The following is a 24151-nucleotide window of genomic DNA, read 5'->3' as shown; positions in this document are numbered from 1 at the left end:
AGGTAGGGATAGTATGTAGGGATTTATTTCTTGCGGTTTTTGTGTATTGACGATACTATTTCTCAGTACACAATTAATAATTTTCCAAATATCGTATGTTGTACTCCTTTTGTTTTGTATAGTGGATACTTAATTACTAGTAAATTCGGCCAGTTATCTTTAATTTTCAGTAGCAATATCTTAGGGTTTATATTTATGATTGAATATTTTTAAAGCTTTCTGTCGTTATTATAAACTTGTTATACAAATAGAATATAGTATATTTCCTTTTGTGGTTTACAATTTAGTGAAACATAAATGTAAAGTAAATCATTATTAACTTAGTAAACTGCATTGAATATACAACAACGAATTTGATTTTCTGTTTAGAATTTATGGAGTAGCATCTTCAATTTTAATTTAACTTCTTAAATTGCATTTTGAGTTCAAAAAGGACTTTAGTTTACTTTTTAAAATATGTAGAGTAGCATCTCCACTATTTCAACTCACGTTTTATTTACCTTAATACGTAACAATATAATGAGAACCATGATAATTTGCATACGTCTTCGCTCTTTAGCTCTGAAATCATATAAATCTTGAATAGAAGCACCAATTACACAACCATGTAAGGTAGCTCATTAATGTTATATTTATAATTGTTTTTGAACCTATGTTTCTCGTGTTTATGTTATACCTCTTAACTTTTCTGGTTTTATGTTTATACAGAATTTATAATCCCACGTCTGAGACTTCTCTTCGCCTACCACAGTGTAAAACCCGATAGTCCGTGAACTTAATTGACGCGGATAAGCGAATTTCGCGCGTAATTCGCAAAATTGCCAATAATAGCTATTGGTCGACAGTTTAATCTTGTGTCATTTAAAAGCTTTCAAACTTTTATTATTGTGAAAGTTTTACTGCGGATGTCACGGATAACCCACTAATCGGATAAACCAACCGCGGATAATAGAGATTTTGCTGTGTCTGAAAGTCTTCAAACAGATAAATTTCCAATTCGAACACTATCTTACGTCAAGTGACAGGCATGTGACCAAGTGACACATAACGTTAGTAAGTGACTCGACCCTGGCGCTCACATAAGGGCAGTTAATCACCGCCGAGTCGCACCGCGGGCCCAGGCGGGTGGTGGGAGGGGGTGCGCGGGTGTCGGTAAGGTATTTCATAATCTCGCTCCATGATGGATCGCGCCCAGCTATTTAGACTATTTCCTGATTGCCTTTTATGCCATTACTCCGGAGCTCGCCAGGATATCTAATTTTCTGCCGCTATATTAGCAATCGCCCCCTCCCCACCCCACCCTGCTCGGTGCTATTGACGGCTTCATCGGTTAAACCGGTCGACGAGGGTGGGTACTCCTCCCTCGAGCTTCAGCTCTACTTCGCCTCGTGTTCACTCATTATTTATACATTGTGATTATTTCATAATAGCATCATGGCGTAATTTGTTTTTAAATTAGTCTGTGCATGCGGTACAGGCTTTTCTAGGGAAACGCTCGCTGCCTTTGAAGGCAAAGAAGCGATGTACTTTGTGGGAGCAATGAAGCTAAGAGGATGGAGCAAGTGTACAAAGAGATACTTCATAAGAACAGGAAGTCAACCGAACAAAACTCACGTGGAGTTCTGTGTACGCGCGAACGGTGAAGTGTTCGTATATATCTGAATGTGTTGTTTCTAAAAACGCAGATTGTTTCCTGAAAATCTTCTTTATTTCCATTAAAAAATAGGGATCATCATTGCCAAATTTCAAGGAAGATTCCTCTCCTCAGCCTTATAGAATTCTTAAGTCAGCCAAAGAAAATATTATCAATTTTTTGTAATTCTCGCGTAAGTAGGAAGTTTTCCCCCACTATAAATATTTAGTTTTTTCGCTTTACTTTAATTTAATTCATTTGTTTATCGACATAAAAACTGTAGAAACTTTAGAAATTCAAAATTAATTTTTTTGTATACTTTAGTAGAGTTACTCTTGTTACTCTGTTCTTGTATAACCGTAGATAGAATATTTAAGGGATTATGTCACTTGATTCATCATCACATTATTTGTATTCAAATGATTTGATTTAGTTGTCCTCATTTGAGCAATGCTCTATCAATATATGTTGTCTTATAAATACTATAAAACTAACATCTACATATCTAAAAAGTAGATAAACTACTGGTTAGAGTGTTGTCGAGTTTATAATTGATACCAAAGAATGTTTTTGCATGATAAAATATATCACCTTTTATACAATTTTTATTTTGAAAGTGAAATTCTTCCAACGTGATTGGAATAAAACACCAATTCAATATTAATTCGCTCTGAAAAGTGAGCATAGTTCAGAATTAATTACAAATATTTAAATAATTGATTTGGCCATTAGAATGATTTGGCCACGTGCGGTTTAATTACTACCTATTCAATGAAAATAAACAGAAATACATTAATCAACTGTTAAATTAATATACATAATAAAGTGGCGTTTTAATTAAAATTGAACTCAATTACGCTTAGTGGAAAATTAATAGCAGCGTGGATGTAGTCGGCTGAAGGCATGTGGCGAAATGTTTACCAACCTATAAAATAATCCCACATTCTTCCTCCTCCCGCATCTGCATATTGTTTAAGCGGTAGAGAGCTCATTAATACGCGGGGGGCGGGAGGGTTACCCCCACCAGGAGCGGTTTTAATTAGATCGGTGTCGGCTGACAATGGGGGTTGGCATGGTGACGGTGACGGGGTTGGATTGCACACAAAAATGCAGAGTAAACGCACTCTAGTCGTCTATGTGTGAACAATAGGCCACTAGTGTAAGTAGTTCCCCACCCCTCCGCTAGGCAGCACTACCTGCCGCTTGCTGCGTGCTTTACCACTTTTGTTTTAAGCCTTAAATCGTAGGATGTTTAGGTGATGAATGGGGTCGGCGGCGCTGCGGTCGATAACTAAACAGACCATCACTGAATACCGCACTTCCTTGCAGAACTGACGACCAGAATTACAGCTTACTAGTAATATTACTTAATATGTTACAATCGGTTTCGTTACATAATTTGGTCACTGTAATTTTAACTTCCATAGAAGACAAAACAACATATTAAAACAGTTTTAATGGCTCACGATGATCTATTTATATACATTGAAATTAGGCATTTTAGGCAATTCTATAACATGATAATACCTACACAATACTAACATCTTCGTCCAATATAAGTCTTTAATTATAATCAGACTTTAAGATAACGGCTGAAGATAAGAATGTTTTTAGATAAGAAATGCAATTTGTATAGTACACATTTTAAAATTGAAAATTATGTTTTATTTATTGCCGTCTCTTTCCATTCAGTAATTTTTCGAATAATGTAAATATTCATATCATTATGTAAACCATGTTCCTGTGGGTTCGATTACAAAATATCCCCAAATTTTTTTTAAGTACCAACACTTCCTCATAGAAACACCAAAATAAGTTTTCTGGTTTTTAACAACCTTGAAGAGCTTTAAGAGCAAAAAAAATAGTCGGTATTCGTTGTTTCTTCACTTATTTGAATACTAAAGAAATATACTATCGATAAAATACGTTATTTTGAGTAAAGAATATTACATATGGATGTTAAAGGAACATCCCAGAATGTTAAAACCCTTTACTAGAAAATAGAAACTTACAATAGTGAACTAATTTAATTGTCCGGTTTTAAGTAATTTGCTATTGAAATAGTACTGATCAGTATCAGAGATTACCCGAGAAATAGAACGCTCATCATTATAGATGGATAAATATTCCTTTTACTAGATGATCATAAGACTTCCGTATCCACATTTCTGCTCTGGAAACATTTTCTGTGGCAAAGAATTTCAAACACACCATATTTATTATTTTCCTCATTACAAAATTACATTTTTAAATTTTATTTGATATTTTGAAAAATTAATAAAGTACATTCAATTTTGGGAGATTTATGAACATGATTTTAGTTCTGCCTTTATCCAAAGATTAAGTTTAAAAGGCTCTTGAGGGGTTTTAGCTTAATTCGAGTTGGATACAGGTTTGTGTAACTAAGTTGTTTTACATACATGAGTCACAAATTGTGAATATGAGCCAAAATTGTTCTAATTTAAACACGATACAAATTGAAATATGATCAAAATTATAGTCCACCCCAAAATTTAGCATAGTCATATTTTTATAATAATCCACAACGACAATTGTTTATAAAACTATTTTGTTTTCCACAATGTTAAACTGTTAAGTCTAACTTAGTACTCAATACTACTACAACATTTTTTGTTGGAATCAATCAAGTAATACGGTGACTGTAATCATAATGTCCACTTGTAAGAATAACATGTTTTTGTTTTCACAATGTTAAACTGTTAAGTCTAACTTAGTACTCAGTACTACTAGAACATTTTTGGTTGGAATCAATCAAGTAATACGGTGACTGTAATCATAATGTCCACTCGTAAGAATAACATGCTTTGTTTTTCACAATGTTAAACTGTTAAGTCTAACTTAGTACTCAGTACTACTACAACATTTTTGGTTGGAATTAATCAAGTACTACGGTGACTGTAATCATAATGTCCACTCGTAAGAATAACATGCTTTGTTTTTCACAATGTTAAACTGTTAAGTCTAACTTAGTACTCAGTACTACTACAACATTTTTGGTTGGAATTAATGAAGTACTACGGTGACTGTAATCATAATGTCCACTCGTAAGAATAACATGCTTTGTTTTTCACAATGTTAAACTGTTAAGTCTAACTTAGTACTCAATACTACTACAACATTTTTGGTTGGAATTAATCAAGTACTACGGTGACTGTAATCATCATAATGTCCAACTCGTAAGAATAACATGCTTTGTTTTTCACAATGTTAAACTGTTAAGTCTAACTTAGTACTCAGTACTACTACAACATTTTTTGTTGGAATTAATCAAGTACTACGGTGACTGTAATCATAATGTCCACTCGTAAGAATAACATGTTTTGTTTTTCACAATGTTAAACTATTAAGTCTAACTTAGTACTCAGTACTACTACAACATTTTTGGTTGGAATCAATGAAGTACTACGGTGACTGTAATCATAATGTCCACTCGTAAGAATAACATGCTTTGTTTTTCACAATGTTAAACTGTTAAGTCTAACTTAGTACTCAGTAATACTACAACATTTTTGTTGGAATCAATCAAGTACTACGGTGACTGTAATCATAATGTCCACTCGTAAGAATAACATGCTTTTTTATTTCTGAAAATGATACAAACCGCTATCTAGGAATACTATTAAACGATGGCCAAAATAAAGACAACACTGTTGATAATATGGCTGAAGCATAATGAAACCTTTTTTCAAACCTTGAACTTCCGGTATCGAAAATGTGAAAGAACAAAATGTATTAAATTTTCCTTCCATCTACATTTGTAAAGAAGTATGTCTCATTCAGAAGTTCAAATATCCGCCATTTTGAAAGTTGTTGAAGGACCGGTTCTTGTTCACACACTTATCTCAAGTATTTCTCTATTTGATACGTACATTTGTTCAATTTCACTCAATTTTTGCATACCGCGTAGTAAAAATTATATTTAATTTGTCTTTAGACGTTTTATAAGGCAATATCCAAAAGCGAGCGACTGTTATAGAAGCTTTCTGTTTACAGACACCCAGTGAGAGGGTAAAAGAGCAGATATAAAGGTAGGGGAATGGAAAGGCAGTAGTCACAAATGTAACCGAGCTTATAAATATAAAATAGCTGCAGCGCGGCCCATCCGGTCCCCGGAGAATATCCTTTATCAGGTGACGGTGTCAGGAGATCACTGGCAGCATCTTGCCACTCCCAGCATCTTGCTTCTGTCGGCATCTCGTCTCTCCCGCCTTCCTCCACACTGCCGTCATCATCATTTGTACATCCGTGACTGCACATTCTTGAACTTGATAGCATAAATTAAGTTATAGGCTGCTAAATAAAATTGCGATGAGTATATATGATATTAATGATCGTAGTCTTTGTACGGTTGAAGATCCTTGCAGAATAAGGAATTAAATGTCAGTACACTTACAAGATATTGGGTTTTCATAGATGTTTAAGTACAGTTACATCATTTTTTAAGTACGTAAAACTGAATATATTGACATAGGTCTCTTTTGTTATTCCGCCATACTACCGAAACTTTTCTTTAGGTTTGCATACATTCTAATATATGTTGTAAATTATACTGCCAGAGAATAATGATTACAGTGTGATAACGTCGTGTATAAGACTTTACAAGATTGTGTGTGAGCTAACGAAATTGACACACAGACAGCTCAAATAACAAAAATGGTGTAGTCATTTAGTTAGCGGTGAATCGAAAGGTTTACGTCAATTTCGAAGCGTCTTTTCAGAAGAACAGCTTTGAATCCTTGGCCAATTAAATGTAATCTCTACGCTTTACATCACTAAATCATAATGAAAGAAAACTTGCTCACTAGTATGCAGCGACGTAATAAATTTTCACGCGGTTATTCCCTTTATTTATGTTACTAAAAAAAATGTAACTAAATAAACCTTTTACATTTAAGTCGAAACAAAGTTTCTTAGCATATTAACTAATTACGAACATAGTTTAATTGGTATCCACATATATCATAATTTTCAATAGCCAAAGATTTTCTTCCAATTATTCCAATGTTCAAACAGTTTAAAGCGATTATAATTCATATTTTAAAGCTTATCTGAATTAACTAGCTAAAGTGGTTCTTAGCAAGTTTCATGAAATTACAGCCCAATAACCAATAACAAAGAAGATTGTTCTTCATTTTTGCATAGTTTCCGAACCACCTATATTTCGTTCTTGGTTGGATGAAGTTTGTAGAAATGCAGCATACAATTTAAATTTTTTAATACTCAAGGATAACCGGAGCTGTTTTTGAAAAGGTTATTTTTAACTTCGAGTAACAAAGAAATCTTCATTCTTAAAATACTAGCCTGAAAACACTCTAGAGGAAGTTGTATTAATGGATCCTAACTTGGTATATAGTATTGTTGAGTTGTTGATGAAAAACCAGTCTTTGGAAATATTTCAAGCAAACGATACTTTTGTAAATATTTATGTAAAGGGACAAGAATCTATTCTTTAGTTATAACAAGCAAACTATTTAAAATTATTTCCTTACAGTACTAGTTTAATAATAGCTCAGCACGTACGGTACTTATTTTTCATCAGAGATTATTCTATGTTATACATTTTGGCTCCTTATTTGTTGCCTTAAATTACTGCTCAGGTCAGTTAATTTCGTTATTCAAAGAGTTTAGTTTCGTTCTAAAAACATTGTTAAATCCACGGATCAAGAGGGTGCAAAATAACAAAGAAGACGAGTTCGCAGAATACTGAACTAAGGGCTCGACTCGGTGACGCCACTTTAAAAATGTACGCCTGCGGGAGCCAAGTTCATGTCGTAAAGTCTCCCCTACCGTCTCCCTTCCATAGCGCCTTCCTACAGCCCACTTTGTACTTGTACTTGGACCGATAAATATCGGACCTGTCATCCCAGATCGACCGAGCAATGAGGCATCTGCAGGGCGCCCGAGATCCTCCTGCGTCACGCGCGTAAAAGATCAACTCGCTGGCAAATATACTTTATTGCCTCAAAACAAGAACATACAATAACTCGCATAATAATAAGTACTATAACTATAAAAAAATATTTTTATTACATTAAAATTAAATTGAGGGGGAGACGTTTCCTGATCGTTTCCTGATCGTTTCCTGGACTAACCCAAGCTTCCTATATCCGTATATACGTCACCATTTTCGCCATGAGAAAGTTCGCTATACAAAGATTGACAAACAATTCTGTTAGACGTCATATAAACATATTCAACTCAAGAATAGGAAATTAAATGAACAATGGCTTTATTTATTTGAGGGGGAGTTCGGGCCCTTCCTACCACTCAACCTCAAGATAATATTCAACATATACAAACATGAACACTTAATTAGAAGCTACAGAACATAATAAACAAGTATACGAATATTTTAATTAAGCTAGAAATATAAGCTGTAGGTAGTTTTGAAGTGAGCTCTAAGAATAGAAATTCAAATACTAACTGAATTCTTAGGTTTATGTCTACAGTACGATAATCTAAAGGTGCTTGGTTTTCTATCTTTTTAAATACCCTTACTTCTTAACACTTTTTTACCCTTTTTCAAAAATTCCTTCCATGTCAATATATGCATTTATAAAAAAAGTAAATATACTGTACAAATTTGTAGAAGGATTAAAATTTGTATTTTTTTAGTTAAAACACGGTTATAAGTTTTGTAATTTACTACTAGTTTTGTCCTTTGGATTGTATGTCCAACCAATTTAAACTTTAACATCGTAGAATGAATTTCGGCAAATATGGAGATGTCCGATATCTAGGACAACGTATTTTGTGGAAAGTCCCGACCTCCTCGACCTCGTACGGATAGGACGGGAAACGTAATGCTACTGGTACCTTGAATGTATCACTAAACGATAGAAAACCATCTTCACAGGATGTTTCAAAATACTACATTAGCGTAAATTAAGTTATTAATTAAACTACTGATTAACTACAAAAGTTCTATATAAGTGGTTGAGGAATATGTTGTGGGTACAACAAAATGTAAACAAACACAAAATTTACAGTGTTGAATATTTCAACTTTTTATCTTACGTTAATTTTTTCTATATCCGTAATATGTTCCTTGCCAAAAACCATATAAATTAAAAAGCATATAAAAACCTAGATCAATATCGATCTTGTTAGTTTGACAGTTACATTAGATCCTTTCTTTGTCCTCAGGTATGGGACACCTTCAGCAAGAGTCCGGGAAGGACTTCAGTTCGGACGCTCTTGCGTCCTTTGGCGGAAAGAAGAAGAAGAAAAGGAGGCATAGGTAAGTTAGTCTTTACCTACTCATTATAGTAGTAATTGTTTTAATGGCGCAAAACTTTCATAATGTTTGTAGGGTCCATTCATAACTCCAACTTTTTACTTCAAAATATATTTTTTTTTAATTCTGTCTTTCACTCTTTTTAATTGCACATTTAATTAACGGTCCTTTACAATTATCCATCAACGATAACCTAGTTATTATAATAGATCATTCATATTACAAATAAATCTTTGAAATGATGTCAGGAAGCTTCAGTTTCGGTATGAATGATACAAAACCAATATTGTTGTAAATATATTACTTATTTATTTGATAATGCTGTGTTTGAATTTCCTAAATAAAAAGCAAATAAATTAGGTTTCAGTCGTGCAAATACTACTTTTGTATTAGCCGAACTGATTTACTAAGTATTATAACTCAGACACTCGAAGAAAACTCAGCTCTCAAGTATTAATGCATAAGTAGTTATAGTATAGGAACTTTTGACGCTACTTTAGTTACAATTGTTTTTTATACTTATATATACACAAATGTATACTGTTTTATAGCAACTACTCAAGTAATAGATGAATCTGGGGGAATATTAAAAGGGTCACCCGCATCTGTAGCACTACAGCCTACAATGTACGTGTAGGCAATATAATAGCTTAGTACAGATTATGCCGCTTACAAAAAGCAGGCGTCGGTCATTCCTCAACGATTTATACTATTACCAGTAAATGCCAATTAGTGTTTTGTATAGTGTTTCACTAGGATCAATCACTGAATTCTAAGTATGTCCAGGAATGCAATTTGCATTCAGAGGAAAGGCTCCTAAAACTGTCTGAAAAAATGAAAATCATTCCGTAATAAATCGGATTTTTTAGTATTAAATCAATGCATACATTTTATACGTTCTCAGCTTTAGAATGAAAATAAAAGAAAACCTCGTATAGGCACGCAATATCCGAAACAATCATAATGTAAATTAATAAATTTCATTTTACGGTCAGATTCTCTATATGTTTATTTCAAGCATGTTAATCTGAATATTATACACCGGGTGTTCCAAATTTAATGCACACTGAAGGGATTTTGGAAACTATAAGAGATACAGCAAAGTTTATAAAGACAAAGTTGTGCTTAATAACAAGACAAACAAATCAATGTGGTTAAGTTCATTATTCTATCCTCTGTCGTTCACAAATGCAACGATTTAATTTTAATTAACCAAATGAAAGTAGATTTTCCTGATAAAAAATACCATATGTGTCATACATTCCTCGTGGGGTTAGTTAAATAATTCATAAAAATGTTATGGTTGTTGGAAGGGAATTTGTATTCTACTATTCAGATGTTTGGTAAACCTCGTTGATATTTTGCTTCACGTAGTGTTGGAATGAGTTGTTTATCGAAACATAGAAATTATGACAAGGCCAGTCTTGAATTGACGGTTACTGATATTTTCGTGATTGATTATAACGATAGCATGTTACAGTAGTTTCAAATTGTACCACATTTTATAATCTTACAGAAAATATTAATAATTATATAAAAACAATTAAACAATATAATTCAATTTTTAACATAATGTATTTTACTCTGTACAGTAAGGGCTTCCGCTCATACAAAATGAGTGCAAATAAATTTAAGTAATTTTGCTCGACAGTAATTCATTTTATTCGTTGCAACACAATATATATATATATATATATATATATATATACATATATATATATATATATATATATATATATATTTATATAACTTATATATATATATATATATGGTCTATTAATGCATACTAAAAATTATATGAGAAGAAAGCAAATGGCTGCAGTAAGTGAGTTTTGTTTTCACACTGTTCTAAAAATAGATACTACAATGATTGTTAAAAATAACAGTGAAACTAGAACCCATTTGGGTATTTTAAATATATAAGATTTGTGAGTGTGTAATCTTTTCCGGTCGACAGTTGTACAGGCCTGTGATAATATAAAATAATTATTTAAGCTTCTGACTAGTTTTATGAAACTTATGATTTAAAATCTAAACTTAATAAAAGAAAGGTTACTTTATTACTAAGTTCCGCATCAATTAGTATTAAAAAACACTAGTGCAATACAGGACGTAAAGTTAAGCGTCAACGTAAGTTTAATTGTCAAAAATCTCGAAACTTGCTTTACGCATCTTGATTTAGATATTCCAGACGCCAATACAGATATTCCTTTAGATATTCCACGCACGGGCGTTATAATACTGAAATTTATTGCCTGTAGCCACATACATAACATAATAACGTAAGTATATTGCACGCTTTATTTGTATATTTTGTGATATTTTTTGTCAAATGTGATATGTAAGTTATTGCCATATAAGAATAAAAATTTATCTCAGAAAATAATTAAATGTAGTTAATTGAGTTTAATTTTAATGTAATTTAATATAGATTTTTGAAAAATTTATAATAATATCTGCTAATGGAAGGTTCTAAAAGTATTTTCTTCCATATTTATGATTCTTGTATTATTTATCACAAGGTTTATGAGATTAACATGTTGTTAGTTCCATAGGAGATAATTTTGTGGTGTAACGTCTTAGAGTTATTAATGTTAGGATATGTTTAGTTGATTATATCATGGCGTCATTAATTAATGTGCTAGCCTAATCATTACACCTAAAGTATTACAGTGCAATCTTCTAACCATCTGAAAATGCCTGTCTAGTGTTTCTTACATTTTGAAAGTTCTCAAAAAGAATGTAATTTCGTGCACAAATTCGATTTGATGGCATACTTAATTCTAGACTTGACAAATTTGGAAAATATCTTGTTGGCTGCTAATGCCCGCTGCAACCGGCCTCGGACTTAATAACTATATTGTCATGAAAATATTTAACTAAAAGAATATTTTGAACATTTTGTGATGGTAAGTTACTAGACATTTCACTTACAAAGATTCATAAATTTATCCTTATTTTGTAAAACTGCTGTTCCAGAGGTTTAATATAGAGACATTTTGAAATATACATTGTGTTATGTTATACATTTAAAATAATGTATTTGTCTTCAGAATGGTCAACTTTTCTTACCCTAGACAATTAGAACCAAATTTCTCGTTTAAGATTCTATACTTTCCTTATACCCTTAACCAAATAATCCCTGATAAAAATGATACAGATTTTAAATTATTGTCTAAAATAATTACATAGTAAAAAGTTAATGTCAAACTATTTAAATTTTCGTTTTTGCTTTCTTTATTTCTTTCTTCTTTATTACTCATGTGGAACAAAGTAATAACTACCAAAAGAGAAGCTAAAGTGCATATCATTAACAACAATAAAATCTTGAAACGACAAACAAAGGTGTGGAGACGCTATAATTTAGTCAAAACTGCTTAATGAAAAAAGGATTAAAATTTGTGCAACAAAATAGTTAATGAACAGCAAAAGTAATAACAAAAACGGGAAACAATTAATACAAATCAAGTACCAATTACTTACATTACTTACAGTTCTCATAATAATTCAAAAACGTCTTCAAACAAATTTACACTCGACATTATGTAAACAAAATTATAGATTCAAAATTATGTAAATGGACAATGAGGAATGTCTGAGGATTTCTAGTTTCAAAATAACTTGTGAAAAAGCACTAGAGAAAGAAAGGATATAGAGTACAAATCTTTTGTAAATTTAAAAAGGTGATAATTCTGAATCAAATTTGATAAAACATTTATTATTTTTACTATGCTTACTGTAATATCTACTTTTACAATACATTTATTAATTTAAAATGGAGATAGTGTTTCATATAAGGTGGTAATGGCGATACTCTAACTGTACATTTATGTTTACTGTGCTTTGCAAATCATTATTTATATTGTAATTGTATATTAATTCATTACTATGACATATACACTGGTACACTAGTAATTCACTTTTATGTATTTATACGCCTTTTCTTGCACCCATACTCTTAGGCTAATTAATCGTTCTTTATCGCTCAAAAGTGCATAATTTGGGATATATTTTATGAATGCAATGTTTTAGATTAGTTATTTAGTTTTAAGAATATTGTCAGTGTTGATTTTATATATTTTGATGGCTTCGAAGTAGTTTCACTTGAATTTCACGAAAATTTTCGAATTAGTCATCACAGTGTTTGTTGGGCACATTAAAATTTTGAAATTTTCGATTTGTCTTCTTTTAGTTTGGATCAAAATGTACAGCAGCTTAATTACTACACTTACCGTACCGCACTCAGTAATTACCAGAATGTAGGCTAACCTCGTGAAAGTACTTCTGGCCATCCATTGTTGCACCGTTACATTGGATGATTATGTGGAACAGATAGTTCGATGCTCTGTTCCAGGACGATCTTCACGAGTTACCAGCTGGAGGAGCTGGAGAAGGCGTTCAAGGAGGCGCACTACCCTGATGTGTACGCGCGGGAGATGCTGAGCCTCAAGACAGACCTGCCAGAAGACAGGATACAGGTAGACCTGATACTGCCACTGCATGCTTCTGTCTCGGTGTTGGTGATGATGCATGCCTGTTAGATTCATCTTCAATGGAATACGCACACTCGTGAAAGATGAAAAGGAACAAAAGGACTATACCTAAGTAATGAAAAAGGACCGTATAGATGACACAGCAGTCAACACTGAATATTGTATTCAGAGCAGTTTTTCACGAGTTTGTTGAATATAACTAAACATATGACGTTCTAAAACGGATTCACGTTTCAAATCTAATAGCATATATGATATTTACGTGTATCTATATTACATCAAGGTGTTCTTAATTCTACTAATGATTGAATGTGCCATATGACTTTTTTTACAGTCGAATAAAAAATAATTTCTACGTATAACTAAAAATATTGTTAGTTTACAATATTCACAGAGCGTTAATTGCATATGAATCCAAAAATGGCATTTGTTAAAGCAATTACTCAAGAAAACGTAGGGACTGTAAGGTGTATGTTCATTTAACGAACGCTATAAGTTCAAATAAAAAATATCATGGAGCAGTTTAGCTATTATAACTGTTATCTATAAGTATTACTTGATCATTTAGATAATCTCTATTTTCGCTGGCAGTACAGAAAAATAGGCTGAACGTAAGGAAATTCTAACGTAACATAATTTATAAGTTTTACTCATTGATTTTCAAATTGATTAAGGTTTACAGTAAGGTTTGATTCATGGTAAACCATGCCCACCTGTTATCACAAACATCCAGATTACCATATAAATAATAATTACCACATTGATACATGTCAATGCTAATATTTATGCAAACTAGTAAGTTATTGAAATAATTGAGTATTAGAGAGAAATAATCATGCCATCATTGTTTTTTTTCTTTTTTTGTTAATGTTTTTATTTTAGTATTATATTTACAAAGTCAGTAAGGAATTCCTCATTGATGATAAAGCTTAATCTGTTTTCATGTGTTTTGGGGTTTAAAATATGGCATATATGCAATCTTAACTTTATAACGTGTTATAGATTTTAGTCTAATACAATTGCGCCCAGCTTGACTGTGCCAGCCTCAAAACGTTTGACTCCATCTATTTTTGTAAAGTTCGAAAGTTGGGAGAGTTTTACAAAAAACAGTGGTCGGAATGCTGAAGGGCCCTCAAGGATAATCTGGCTAGTTTAAGGACCGCGTGGAGGGTCCTTGAGACAGACTAGCGATTGTCTGCTGTTGACCCAAGGGTTCCGAATGTTGCCAGTCACTCTCACACACTGCAGCACGGATAATCACTACAATCCACTCTTTGTTGAAACCACTTTATTTGTTTCCTTTAATCGGCTTAAGTCATTGAGGGTGTCCGGGCATCGTCATTTTGAAAAAATCGGTCACGAAAGATTTCGCTGGAATTGGAAAAATGAGAACTTCTGTGAGATATTGCCCGAAATTGACGTTACTACCAATTTCAGATTGCATAATAACAGTTCATATTGCCCAAACAGACTCCGGTTTCAGCCCTTTTTCTAGGAAGTTAGACGAGTTAAATATTTATAATCAGGCACTAGATTGATCTGTTACTACACCTAAGAAATAAAAAAGGATTGAATAGACATTCGTGTGTATCGATTTTGTACATGTTACTCTTGATGGATGTTTTTCGTTCGGCGTCTTCGGTGCGGCTCCGCACTGATGGCCGGACATATTTGTCCCAGGTATATGATGTAGGCTAACCTCTTGAATGTACTTCTGGTCATCCATTGTTGCACCGTTACATTGGATGATTATGTGGAACAGATAGTTCGATGCCTATATAGCTTGATTAGTATCAACCTGATATAAACCGTGTCCGACAAAATAACAATTTGAGAACTCTAACAATTACAAACACTATTTCTTCCTTTATATCTCTGTTTTAGAAGTTAAAGTAGCTTAACAAGTTTTTAGGGGGTTCAGAATTGGGATAAATAAAAAAAAATGCATTGATAATATTTTTCGATGAATTCCAATAGTTAAAACCGGCGATAACCAAAATCTACTATCTAACGCAGTTGGTTTTCTACTCAGGGGAGAGTCGTTATTATTTTGGACGATCATAAATACACAAAACCACAAGAAAGGTTTTACCTGGATTTTCTTGTAACAAAATGCTTTTTCCAATATTGGATTTGTGTTAGAACATAGTAGTGTATCAAACTCTGTAATATATTGTATAAAGTACTTCTATACTCTAAAATATATAATATTATAAAATTGAGAAATTGTGCTATAAACATATATCAGTGAAAAGTAAGATTTATACTATTTAAAATCACAAAAAGTAATACCAAAGCTCAGGCCATAAATTGCAAGAACGGGAAGGAAACAAAAACACAGTTTTGTCCGATGATCGGTAGGCCTAGTGATAATTGTCATCAGTGCACGATGTGTAGATGCCACGGGTCGATGACTTACGTTCATGCTGGATCCAAAACATCAGTCGAGGCTCTCTGAGGCATCAAAGTAGGATGAATAGCCAAACATTTGTAACTGAAGGAAGTTCGCAGAAACCTTTGTTTCGTAACAATTGACCCAATAACGTCCGGAACCGCAGTCAGAAGTCAGTAGCCGGCAGGAGCGGGTGTTAGTGGCCGACGCTAGAGCCAACAATGCCGGCTGTTATGCCGAAGAGGATCCGGGCCTGGCATGTCGGGGCAGGAATGTACAACAATGGCTGCTCGGTGATTGCTTTGTTGGCTGACGTATCGGTCGTGATGAAGCAAACCCGAGTATTACAGCTGTAACTGGTCGACTGTAGCACACCTGGTAGCCTCGTGACTGACTACTGACTACTGACTGCTGACTGCTGCCGCTGCCGCGCCGCTATGGTGAACAGGAACTGTGTTAGAGAGGCTCACACACACACACACACACACACACACACACACACACGCGCGCGCGCGCGCGTATGGACCTGTCGTGCAGTGGGGAATTAATCGCACTCTTTTCATACTCCTCGGTCCTTTTTCACAGAGTGAGTAGTCAAAAATTCAAATATAAGAAATTCAAATCGATTGCCTGCATGAAATTACCCAGGCTGTCAAAAGTCCTAAAGATGTTTGCGATTACCATTATTGTAAATGTCTACATCTCTACACAATATTTAACTGATACAATAGTATTTTGTATCCATTCAAGATCTGATATTAATAGACGGTTTTACTAAGTTGAATTGGACAAATTGTCATTACAATTAATTATACGACTAATATGTACTTTCTGGTTTTATGATGTCTTCTTGGCTCTAAGATATGTATAGTAAACGGTCATTATATATATTTTTTTAAATTTATGAGTAAATGATAAACGTAATAGATTTTCGTCAAGTAATGTCAAATTACGTGCATTACATCAAATTGCAACAAGATTAGATAATATTTTTTTAAAGTAAGAAATATTGTCTAAAGATTTATGAGACAATATTAAATACTCGTACATGCATACCAAACTTGTAAATATTAAAAAGACCAATACATTTACATCCCTGTGATGTTTTTCAGTATGCTAGTTATAATTTTCGCTTCAAATCTCACATAAAAATCAATTTTAAATAGTATTTTAGCTTACATTTAGTTTGTTTCGGTTATACGAACAATTAAATTTCTTCAAGGCGGCGCTTTATTATGAATCCGATATGCTTACATATCTATAATGAGCGTAGTTGATGCATTTCAGTTTGTGGTGAATGGTGATAAAGTCTGAAGTTTTTTCTGGAAGCTTTTCTATTTTCATGAACGATTCGCCCCCAACAGAGTATGCATGGTTCTCTCGAGTACATATTGATTCGGCAAAGTCAGTATTTCGTGGTATTTGATGTACTGCACAATTTTCAATTAGGCAGTTTTTTTTAACTATACATGTTTCCCTGGGAGAACATATAATATGATCAAACAAAAATCCATACAACCATCCCATATAAAAATTTGGTAATTTGAACAACAGCTTGTCTCTAAAGTCAAGAAAATTGATATTTTTGAATTTATATTAATATTTTGTAACTTTTATTTAGAAGCAGAATGTAAAAGTGTATCAATGTAAAATATCCCACTTAATATAGTTATTTTACATTTTAATTGGTGATTCGTTACCGATCATCATTGATGGTGTACAATAATACGTTTTTTATTTGCGCTTTACTTAAATTTGATTCCTATTTACCTATTCACTTGACTCAAAATACAATACTTAGTATAGATATTTTATAAGTGAAAATATAATATCGAAAAACACCATGCAATAGTTTGACACCAAATTCTATTTATCTTTTGTTGTTACAATTCAAAGAATTTATGAGTTTTACTCATATAATTTACTCGATTTAATTTGGCAAGACACACGCTACCGTGATATTTACACTGTAGATAATTATATCCTCTTACTCCGCGATATTTATAACTCCACACATTGAAGACTTATGTAGCGTCCTCGCTTATATATAATTTGTTTGAAAGAGCAGGCCAAAAGTAACCGTACAATGAGGGCACGGCTGGGTTAAATAAAGTGGTCCAAGACGCCACTACAGGGATGTGTAGGAGGGGGGATGGGGTGGATGTCTTCTTTACGCGGATCGAGAGCTCCAGATTACATTTTACTTACAGAGGGTCCCTTCCCTCTCCCTCCCCCTCCCCTTGGACTGTCTCGGCAGCTACGACTCTATTTTCTTTTTAATACCTTTCAATTTGTGTTTTAAGAAATAACGAGAACTCGCTTGACAAAGGGCTCCAGTTTAACAAGATCTTCCCCCAAACCCCGACATTAGACGGGCTGTTAGTCGGCGATAAGGAGCTTGTTGTGGTGTCGAGGGTTATATTGGGGATCCTAAGGGATAATGGGGAATAGCTGAAGTGCGGCCGTACCAATTTGCAACAGAGGGATTTTAAATTTCTTCTACATTTAACCATGGCGTGCGGAATTTAAATGCACTCAAACGGTAACTTCACAAAATTAACGACATTGTATTACTGAGTAATGATTTCTTTCTTTGTGAATTCAAACCGTTGAGTACATTTTCATAACGTTTTTAGCTCATGAAAATGAATAGGTATTTCAGTTCTATCTAACCTGGATAGTGAGTTAATTGGGAATAGGTATTTTGACTACGTACTGGTAAGAAAGTTTAATTACTCAAATTAACAGCAAAGAACAAGGGACGAATTCCCAAATTACCCACCGAACCGAATCTTTGAATTGTACAAAATTTTTATAGCAACATGTTATAGAACATATTGCCATACTAATTTGACCTGACAACGTGAAACACTATAGTTTTCATTATAACATGTTAATTCTTATATATATATATTTTGATTTAAGACTGTTTGTCTAATTTGTTTTATTTTAGAATAATATTTTCAAATTGGGTGAATAAAATACTGTTGTACTTCGTTGTATTATAGTTAGAAGTCGGACTATTTAGCTACCAAATCAATCAGGCTTCTAAACAGTACAACTGGTTGTATTGAGTTTTCGAGCACGTTTTTGCCACAACTTTCAAATCATGTACCGGGCGACCGTGGAGGCAGGTTAAAACAATAGAAGTGGACGTAAAGTGGCGAGGGCCATTGCCTCAGTCACTAAAGGCACAAATAACGACCTGGAGACAGTCGGCATTACGTCGCTGCGATTGTTGATCCAAAGTAGGCTTCCAAAGGGCTGAAAACCCTAATAATGCGTTAATTCGAGCAGTTTAGAACCAAAGATTGGAGCGACGCGTGCGCGGCCGGGACTCGGGTATCGAGCGGAGGCCGCGCCGGCGTCCCGACGTCTCGCTCTCATTGGCCGCCGGTAACCGGCGGTTATTTTATTCACCGAGGCGATGAGAAAACAAGACATGTTTCGGGGTAAGAAAGCGTTGTCGGCCCGAGACGGCACACATTACGGTATTGTAGGTACTCGGCCGTCAAGTACAAGCACTATGTGTTGCTGCCTCCCCCGCACACAGCACGCCACTGCCGCACCGTTGTTTGCCGTTTATGGCATCTTGACCATCTATTATTCCCTCCTCTTCCATTGTGAATGCTGTTAATAATTGCTGCCCTGCTTCAACATAATTCCAGATGCACCTAAGAAGTCATTAGTTTTGCAAGAATTACAAATAAAATTTAAAAAATTAACACTGGTTAATATTCATGATTCCCTTAGAACCATTACGCAACTACGTGTGTAAAAAACAGATAATAAACTGATTTCATGAAAATTAATAGGAGTAGCTTTTACCAAACCTGAGCTGCTGTCTAGAAAATCTTTATTTTTGTTCACTGACGTGTTTTAATTGTTGGTATAACGTTGCACATCATTTACAAACACATTTAGTCCAAGTGCTTTTAATGATGAGTACCTTTATTAACATTAATTATTATAGTTCAGAATAAAATTTTTAAATAGTTCTAAAGACTTTTTGTTACTTTTAGTAGAACAAAATTGTAATAGAACAAATATCGATTTCAAATTATTTCTTCCAACCCAGTAAACACGGGGAAGTGCCCTACATCAAAAGAATATCTAGTACATATCTTTTCTTGGGTGTTCTAAGAAAATGATTCAGTGTCATTAATTAATCTCTCAAAGTTACCCGGTTGTACCACAATTGAATGCCTTACATCAGACTTTCAGTTAAAATATTTATAACTTTGGTTGAAAGTAAACAATCCCAATGATCGCGATAGAGTTCCGCCACAGGAACGAAGTGTTTAATCAAAGACATCAGAAATCTTCACTTGGGCAGCGGGATACTCTTACACGTTTCCGAGATCACATCTGATCTTTTTTTTATTGGCTTCTGTCTACGCTGATAGCATTTACATTTTTTTTACAGAACGTGTTATGGGAAACAGTCTAAACTCATTTGCAAATTTGTTTATCACTTTCTTGAGAATCGAACCCGTGACCTCTCGATTACTGAAGAGCCGCAACCTTACCCCTACGCTACAGTGTAGGTCATGGTTTAGAATTAATGTTGATTTCCGCAACTCATCCTGTCACGTGCCAGATCCTGAATCGATAGTAATTTCCAAGCGCCAGTTCATATCATTTAATAATAAAGAGGAATAAAGTGCTTTTTCATTCGTTAAAATTCAAACATAATTATTCTTTACTTTTCACAACTTTCTTATGAACACAAGGCAATGCCTTGAAATTACATAAATTTCTTTCTTTGCATTTTTTTTCAAATTTGTCTAATTTTATGTTATACTTATCTTCAGCGAAGAAACATAACTCAACATATAACAAGAAAACAATACCGTTGTTTGATAACAATATTTGTTAACCATTACAAATACAAAATATTAATTACTTTATTTTTTATTGTAGATGATTTAATCTTCTAATCTAATCGTCAACCGAACAAGTTCTCCCATAGTAGAAGAGGATTTCAGGGGGAAATCCTTACAGAAATAAAATTGTAAATTGTGAATATTTTTGGTTAATCAAACTTTTTGGTGCATATCAAAGGAAAAGTAATAAATTAGTAAGCCTTTAACTATTTGGAAGCAAGGAGAGATGATCTTTACCGTATAATCTGAACAACATCCTATAAATTTAGCATAATCCAATTTTCCGAATTTTTGATATTTCTTAGATGATTCATCTACTTATTTGCTCCCGCTTAGAGGAAAGGGTCTGCTGGAAATTTCTTTCTAGAAATAGAATGTATTTTCTCTTGACAAATTTCTGCTTAAAGAAATTTTTTGTGCATTTCAAAGAAAGTACTACAATTTGTACGCCTTTAACTCCTTGGAAAAATAGATGATCCTGGTGCTGTATCTTCTAATTTAAAAGCCTAGATCATCATATTTCATAAGGATTAATAATGTAGGCTGCTTACTAAATTTATTAAATCAATCATATTTATCTTTCTAGGTCATATAATTTTTGAGGTAGTGAAAATTTATTTTTAAAATAGTAAGAATTATCATATCGTCCAAGAACTGTAGAGCCTGGTGAACTGTGTTGATCTTACTTTAAAACACGAATGTATTGCTTGTCCATGTCTAAGAATTCTCTCATCCTGTCAGCGACCTGAGCTGAGAGTTTGATTATCTCCATAATGCCGTAGATCTAATGAGTCCATACACACAGTCCGGTCTACCACCGTCGCATTGACTATAATTTACCGTATAATACGTAGTTTTATTTAACCCTTTTGTTGTGTCACTATAACAGCCTGACCCTGTCATTGATGAATGGCTGTCGGCGTTAATCACTCCGCCACGCAAGTCCTAGAGTGGTTTCTTTCTTTCGATTGTATCTAGAGATTGAAACCAGTGGAGATCTGTAAGGGTTTAAACACAGTTCTCACCTCTAATTACTTCTTTTTGTCCGTATGACAGTTTGGTTTTCATTCAATTCACGATCAGCCGTATTAATTATTGCCTCGAGAGCTCACAGACCACTCCACGCATTTTCTAAAAAATAGCTGTATTTTTTTGTTTTTTTTAGACAAAGCGTAGGTGTAAAATAATACACTGTAGTATTTCCCTCTAATGGCAAATGCTCAAAATAGAAAAATGGATCTGTTATAAAATGTCGTTTTGGTTCAAAATTTGGGTGAAAGTTTCTTACACAAAATACTACAGAGAAATGTTGTTCTTTAATTTCATTTTTCTAAACAATATAGTGATCACGCTGGGTGTGTTAGACCCATCCTTATAATGCTAAAGATTTTAGCACCAGAGATTTCTCAGACAATCTCTTTTGGTCTTTAAGAAATCTCCAAGCATTCAAGAATTATTGAGTGATGTACATTATATGAATATTGGTGGTATACAATAAGGCGAAAAGGATCGAATGAAGCTAACAATAATAATAATTTTTTTTAGAACTCACCGTTTATGATCATTGAAATTTAAACTGACTGTCATACAAAGAGTCAGTCTCATATTAAATCTTGTCGTTGTATTCATAATTACACATCAATGGAATATGCATGGAATCCTATATTTAGACCTGACGTACTGTATAAATATTAGATCTTTTATTAATAATATTATCATACCAAAATCAAACATACATAATTATTTACAAACTAATACACAACCATATTTATAAAACTTGGTCTGCATAACCTAGGGGTATATTAGGTGAAGATGCCCTAAGAAGCGTAATCAATCAGTGCTGCAGACTAAATTTTGAATTTTGAAATGAAGGTTAGCGTAGTGAAATTATTGACTAAAATACCTGTCTCTCTGGCCATGCGATATTTCAAGAACGAATTGACCAATAGACTTAAAATGTTGCAGTATTATTCATTTCTATGAAACCAATAGAGATCGATGATGGTGCATGGGCCTCAATGGAATTTGGCTATGCGTTAGCGAAGGCCATTACTCAGGGTGGTGGTGAATTTATCTTTGCCTTTCTACCCAGGGCTAGAAACATTTATTTTATGACTAATATGACTTTAAATCATCTATCTGTCTGTACGCTGGATATCTTCAGAATACGCTATGGACTTGAAATTTTACAAGGAACCTTTTACAAAGCCTGTGACACGTCACGTTGCTTTGCGTCTTCTTTCTTATAGTAAAATAACACAATTTTAATTCAAAAATTACTTTGGTCATGTATTATTCATAATTGTTGGGTTGGAACTCACATTAAATCTGGATCTCGGGGCCGTCATTTTGAAAGGGTACAATATAAAAAATATTGTACAAATATTCAGTATAAACAACATGCTCCCATGCTTGTTTCGGTTAAAACAATTACTAACCATACAAATTTGTAAAATTATTAATTTTGACGGATTATGTCCAAAAATGAAATGAAATAACTTATTGAGCATAAGTTGATAACAGGATAAGTAGTATATTACTTTCTTTGACCGTACAGGTATATTGGAGATTTATGTAACACGTTCCTAAGGCTTACAACTGAAATATGCAGGACATAATTTGGTATAAAATCTGTCTAAATTATAATCTTAGTCCTATAAAAATTTGACGCAGTTAATTTAAATTAAATGTAGTTGTACTTTTGCGTGTTAAATCGCTGTCCCTTAGAGTACTTGTAAACATTTTTAACCTTTGCACTATTAAGAACATTAATATACACAATTAATATGTCCGGTATAGTTTCTAACGATATCGATGATACAAGTTAACTCGAGCGGGACCGGGCGGTAGTACAGCTGATCTAACCTGATCTGACCGCAGTCCGCCGACACAGTGGTCTCTCCTCTAATCAATATGACGTAGCGAGGCGGACCAATCACTGTTAATTTGGACAAGTAGCTAGCCAGCGCCTCGGCCAGCGACTCGATTATTAATGCAGCCTGCCTGATCCCACCGCCTTATCCTCACCTGGCCCCTCACTAGCCGCTATAATGGTCGTGTATAGATCGTCGGGAGTGGTGATCGTTCCATTATGGTATCCCAACCGATAACCCATCTTGAAGGCGCTCCATGCCTGCATTGAGATGACCATGAGTGTGAATAACTGTAACGATATGAAGCGTCATTAATGTACGACCTGGTTGGCTGAGCATTAGCCAAGCCTACCACTCGTGGGGCTGAAAAAAATCAATTTCATTCTGTTTGTAGGCACGATATCTAGTAAACTAATTTACCTATAGACTTGAAATTGTGCATAGGAACACATTTAGGATTATGGTACATTTCACGCCATGGGATTTGACTGAGCGTTAGCGAATATTTTTACATTGTTGTAAACATGATGGCAACGAGAAAATAACGGAATAAATAAATTTGTAAACAAACTCAATACACCCATGAGATATCCAAACATGTGACATATTAACATAT

General features: G+C 33.8%; 1 protein-coding gene across 1 annotated transcript in view; it reads left to right on the top strand.

The window, feature by feature from the left end:
* Window positions 1-24151, top strand: part of LOC124357119 (visual system homeobox 2-like) — a 193882-nt gene that overhangs the window by 122761 nt on the left and 46970 nt on the right. The window contains exons 3-4 of the mRNA XM_046808589.1: window positions 8801-8894; window positions 13246-13369. Of these exons, the coding sequence (XP_046664545.1) occupies window positions 8801-8894; window positions 13246-13369 (218 nt within the window). The remainder of the gene's footprint in view (window positions 1-8800; window positions 8895-13245; window positions 13370-24151) is intronic.

The sequence above is a fragment of the Homalodisca vitripennis genome, chromosome 3, assembly GCF_021130785.1.
Source record: "Homalodisca vitripennis isolate AUS2020 chromosome 3, UT_GWSS_2.1, whole genome shotgun sequence".
Taxonomy (NCBI): domain Eukaryota; kingdom Metazoa; phylum Arthropoda; class Insecta; order Hemiptera; family Cicadellidae; genus Homalodisca; species Homalodisca vitripennis.
This window is presented reverse-complemented; position numbering and strand designations above follow the sequence as displayed.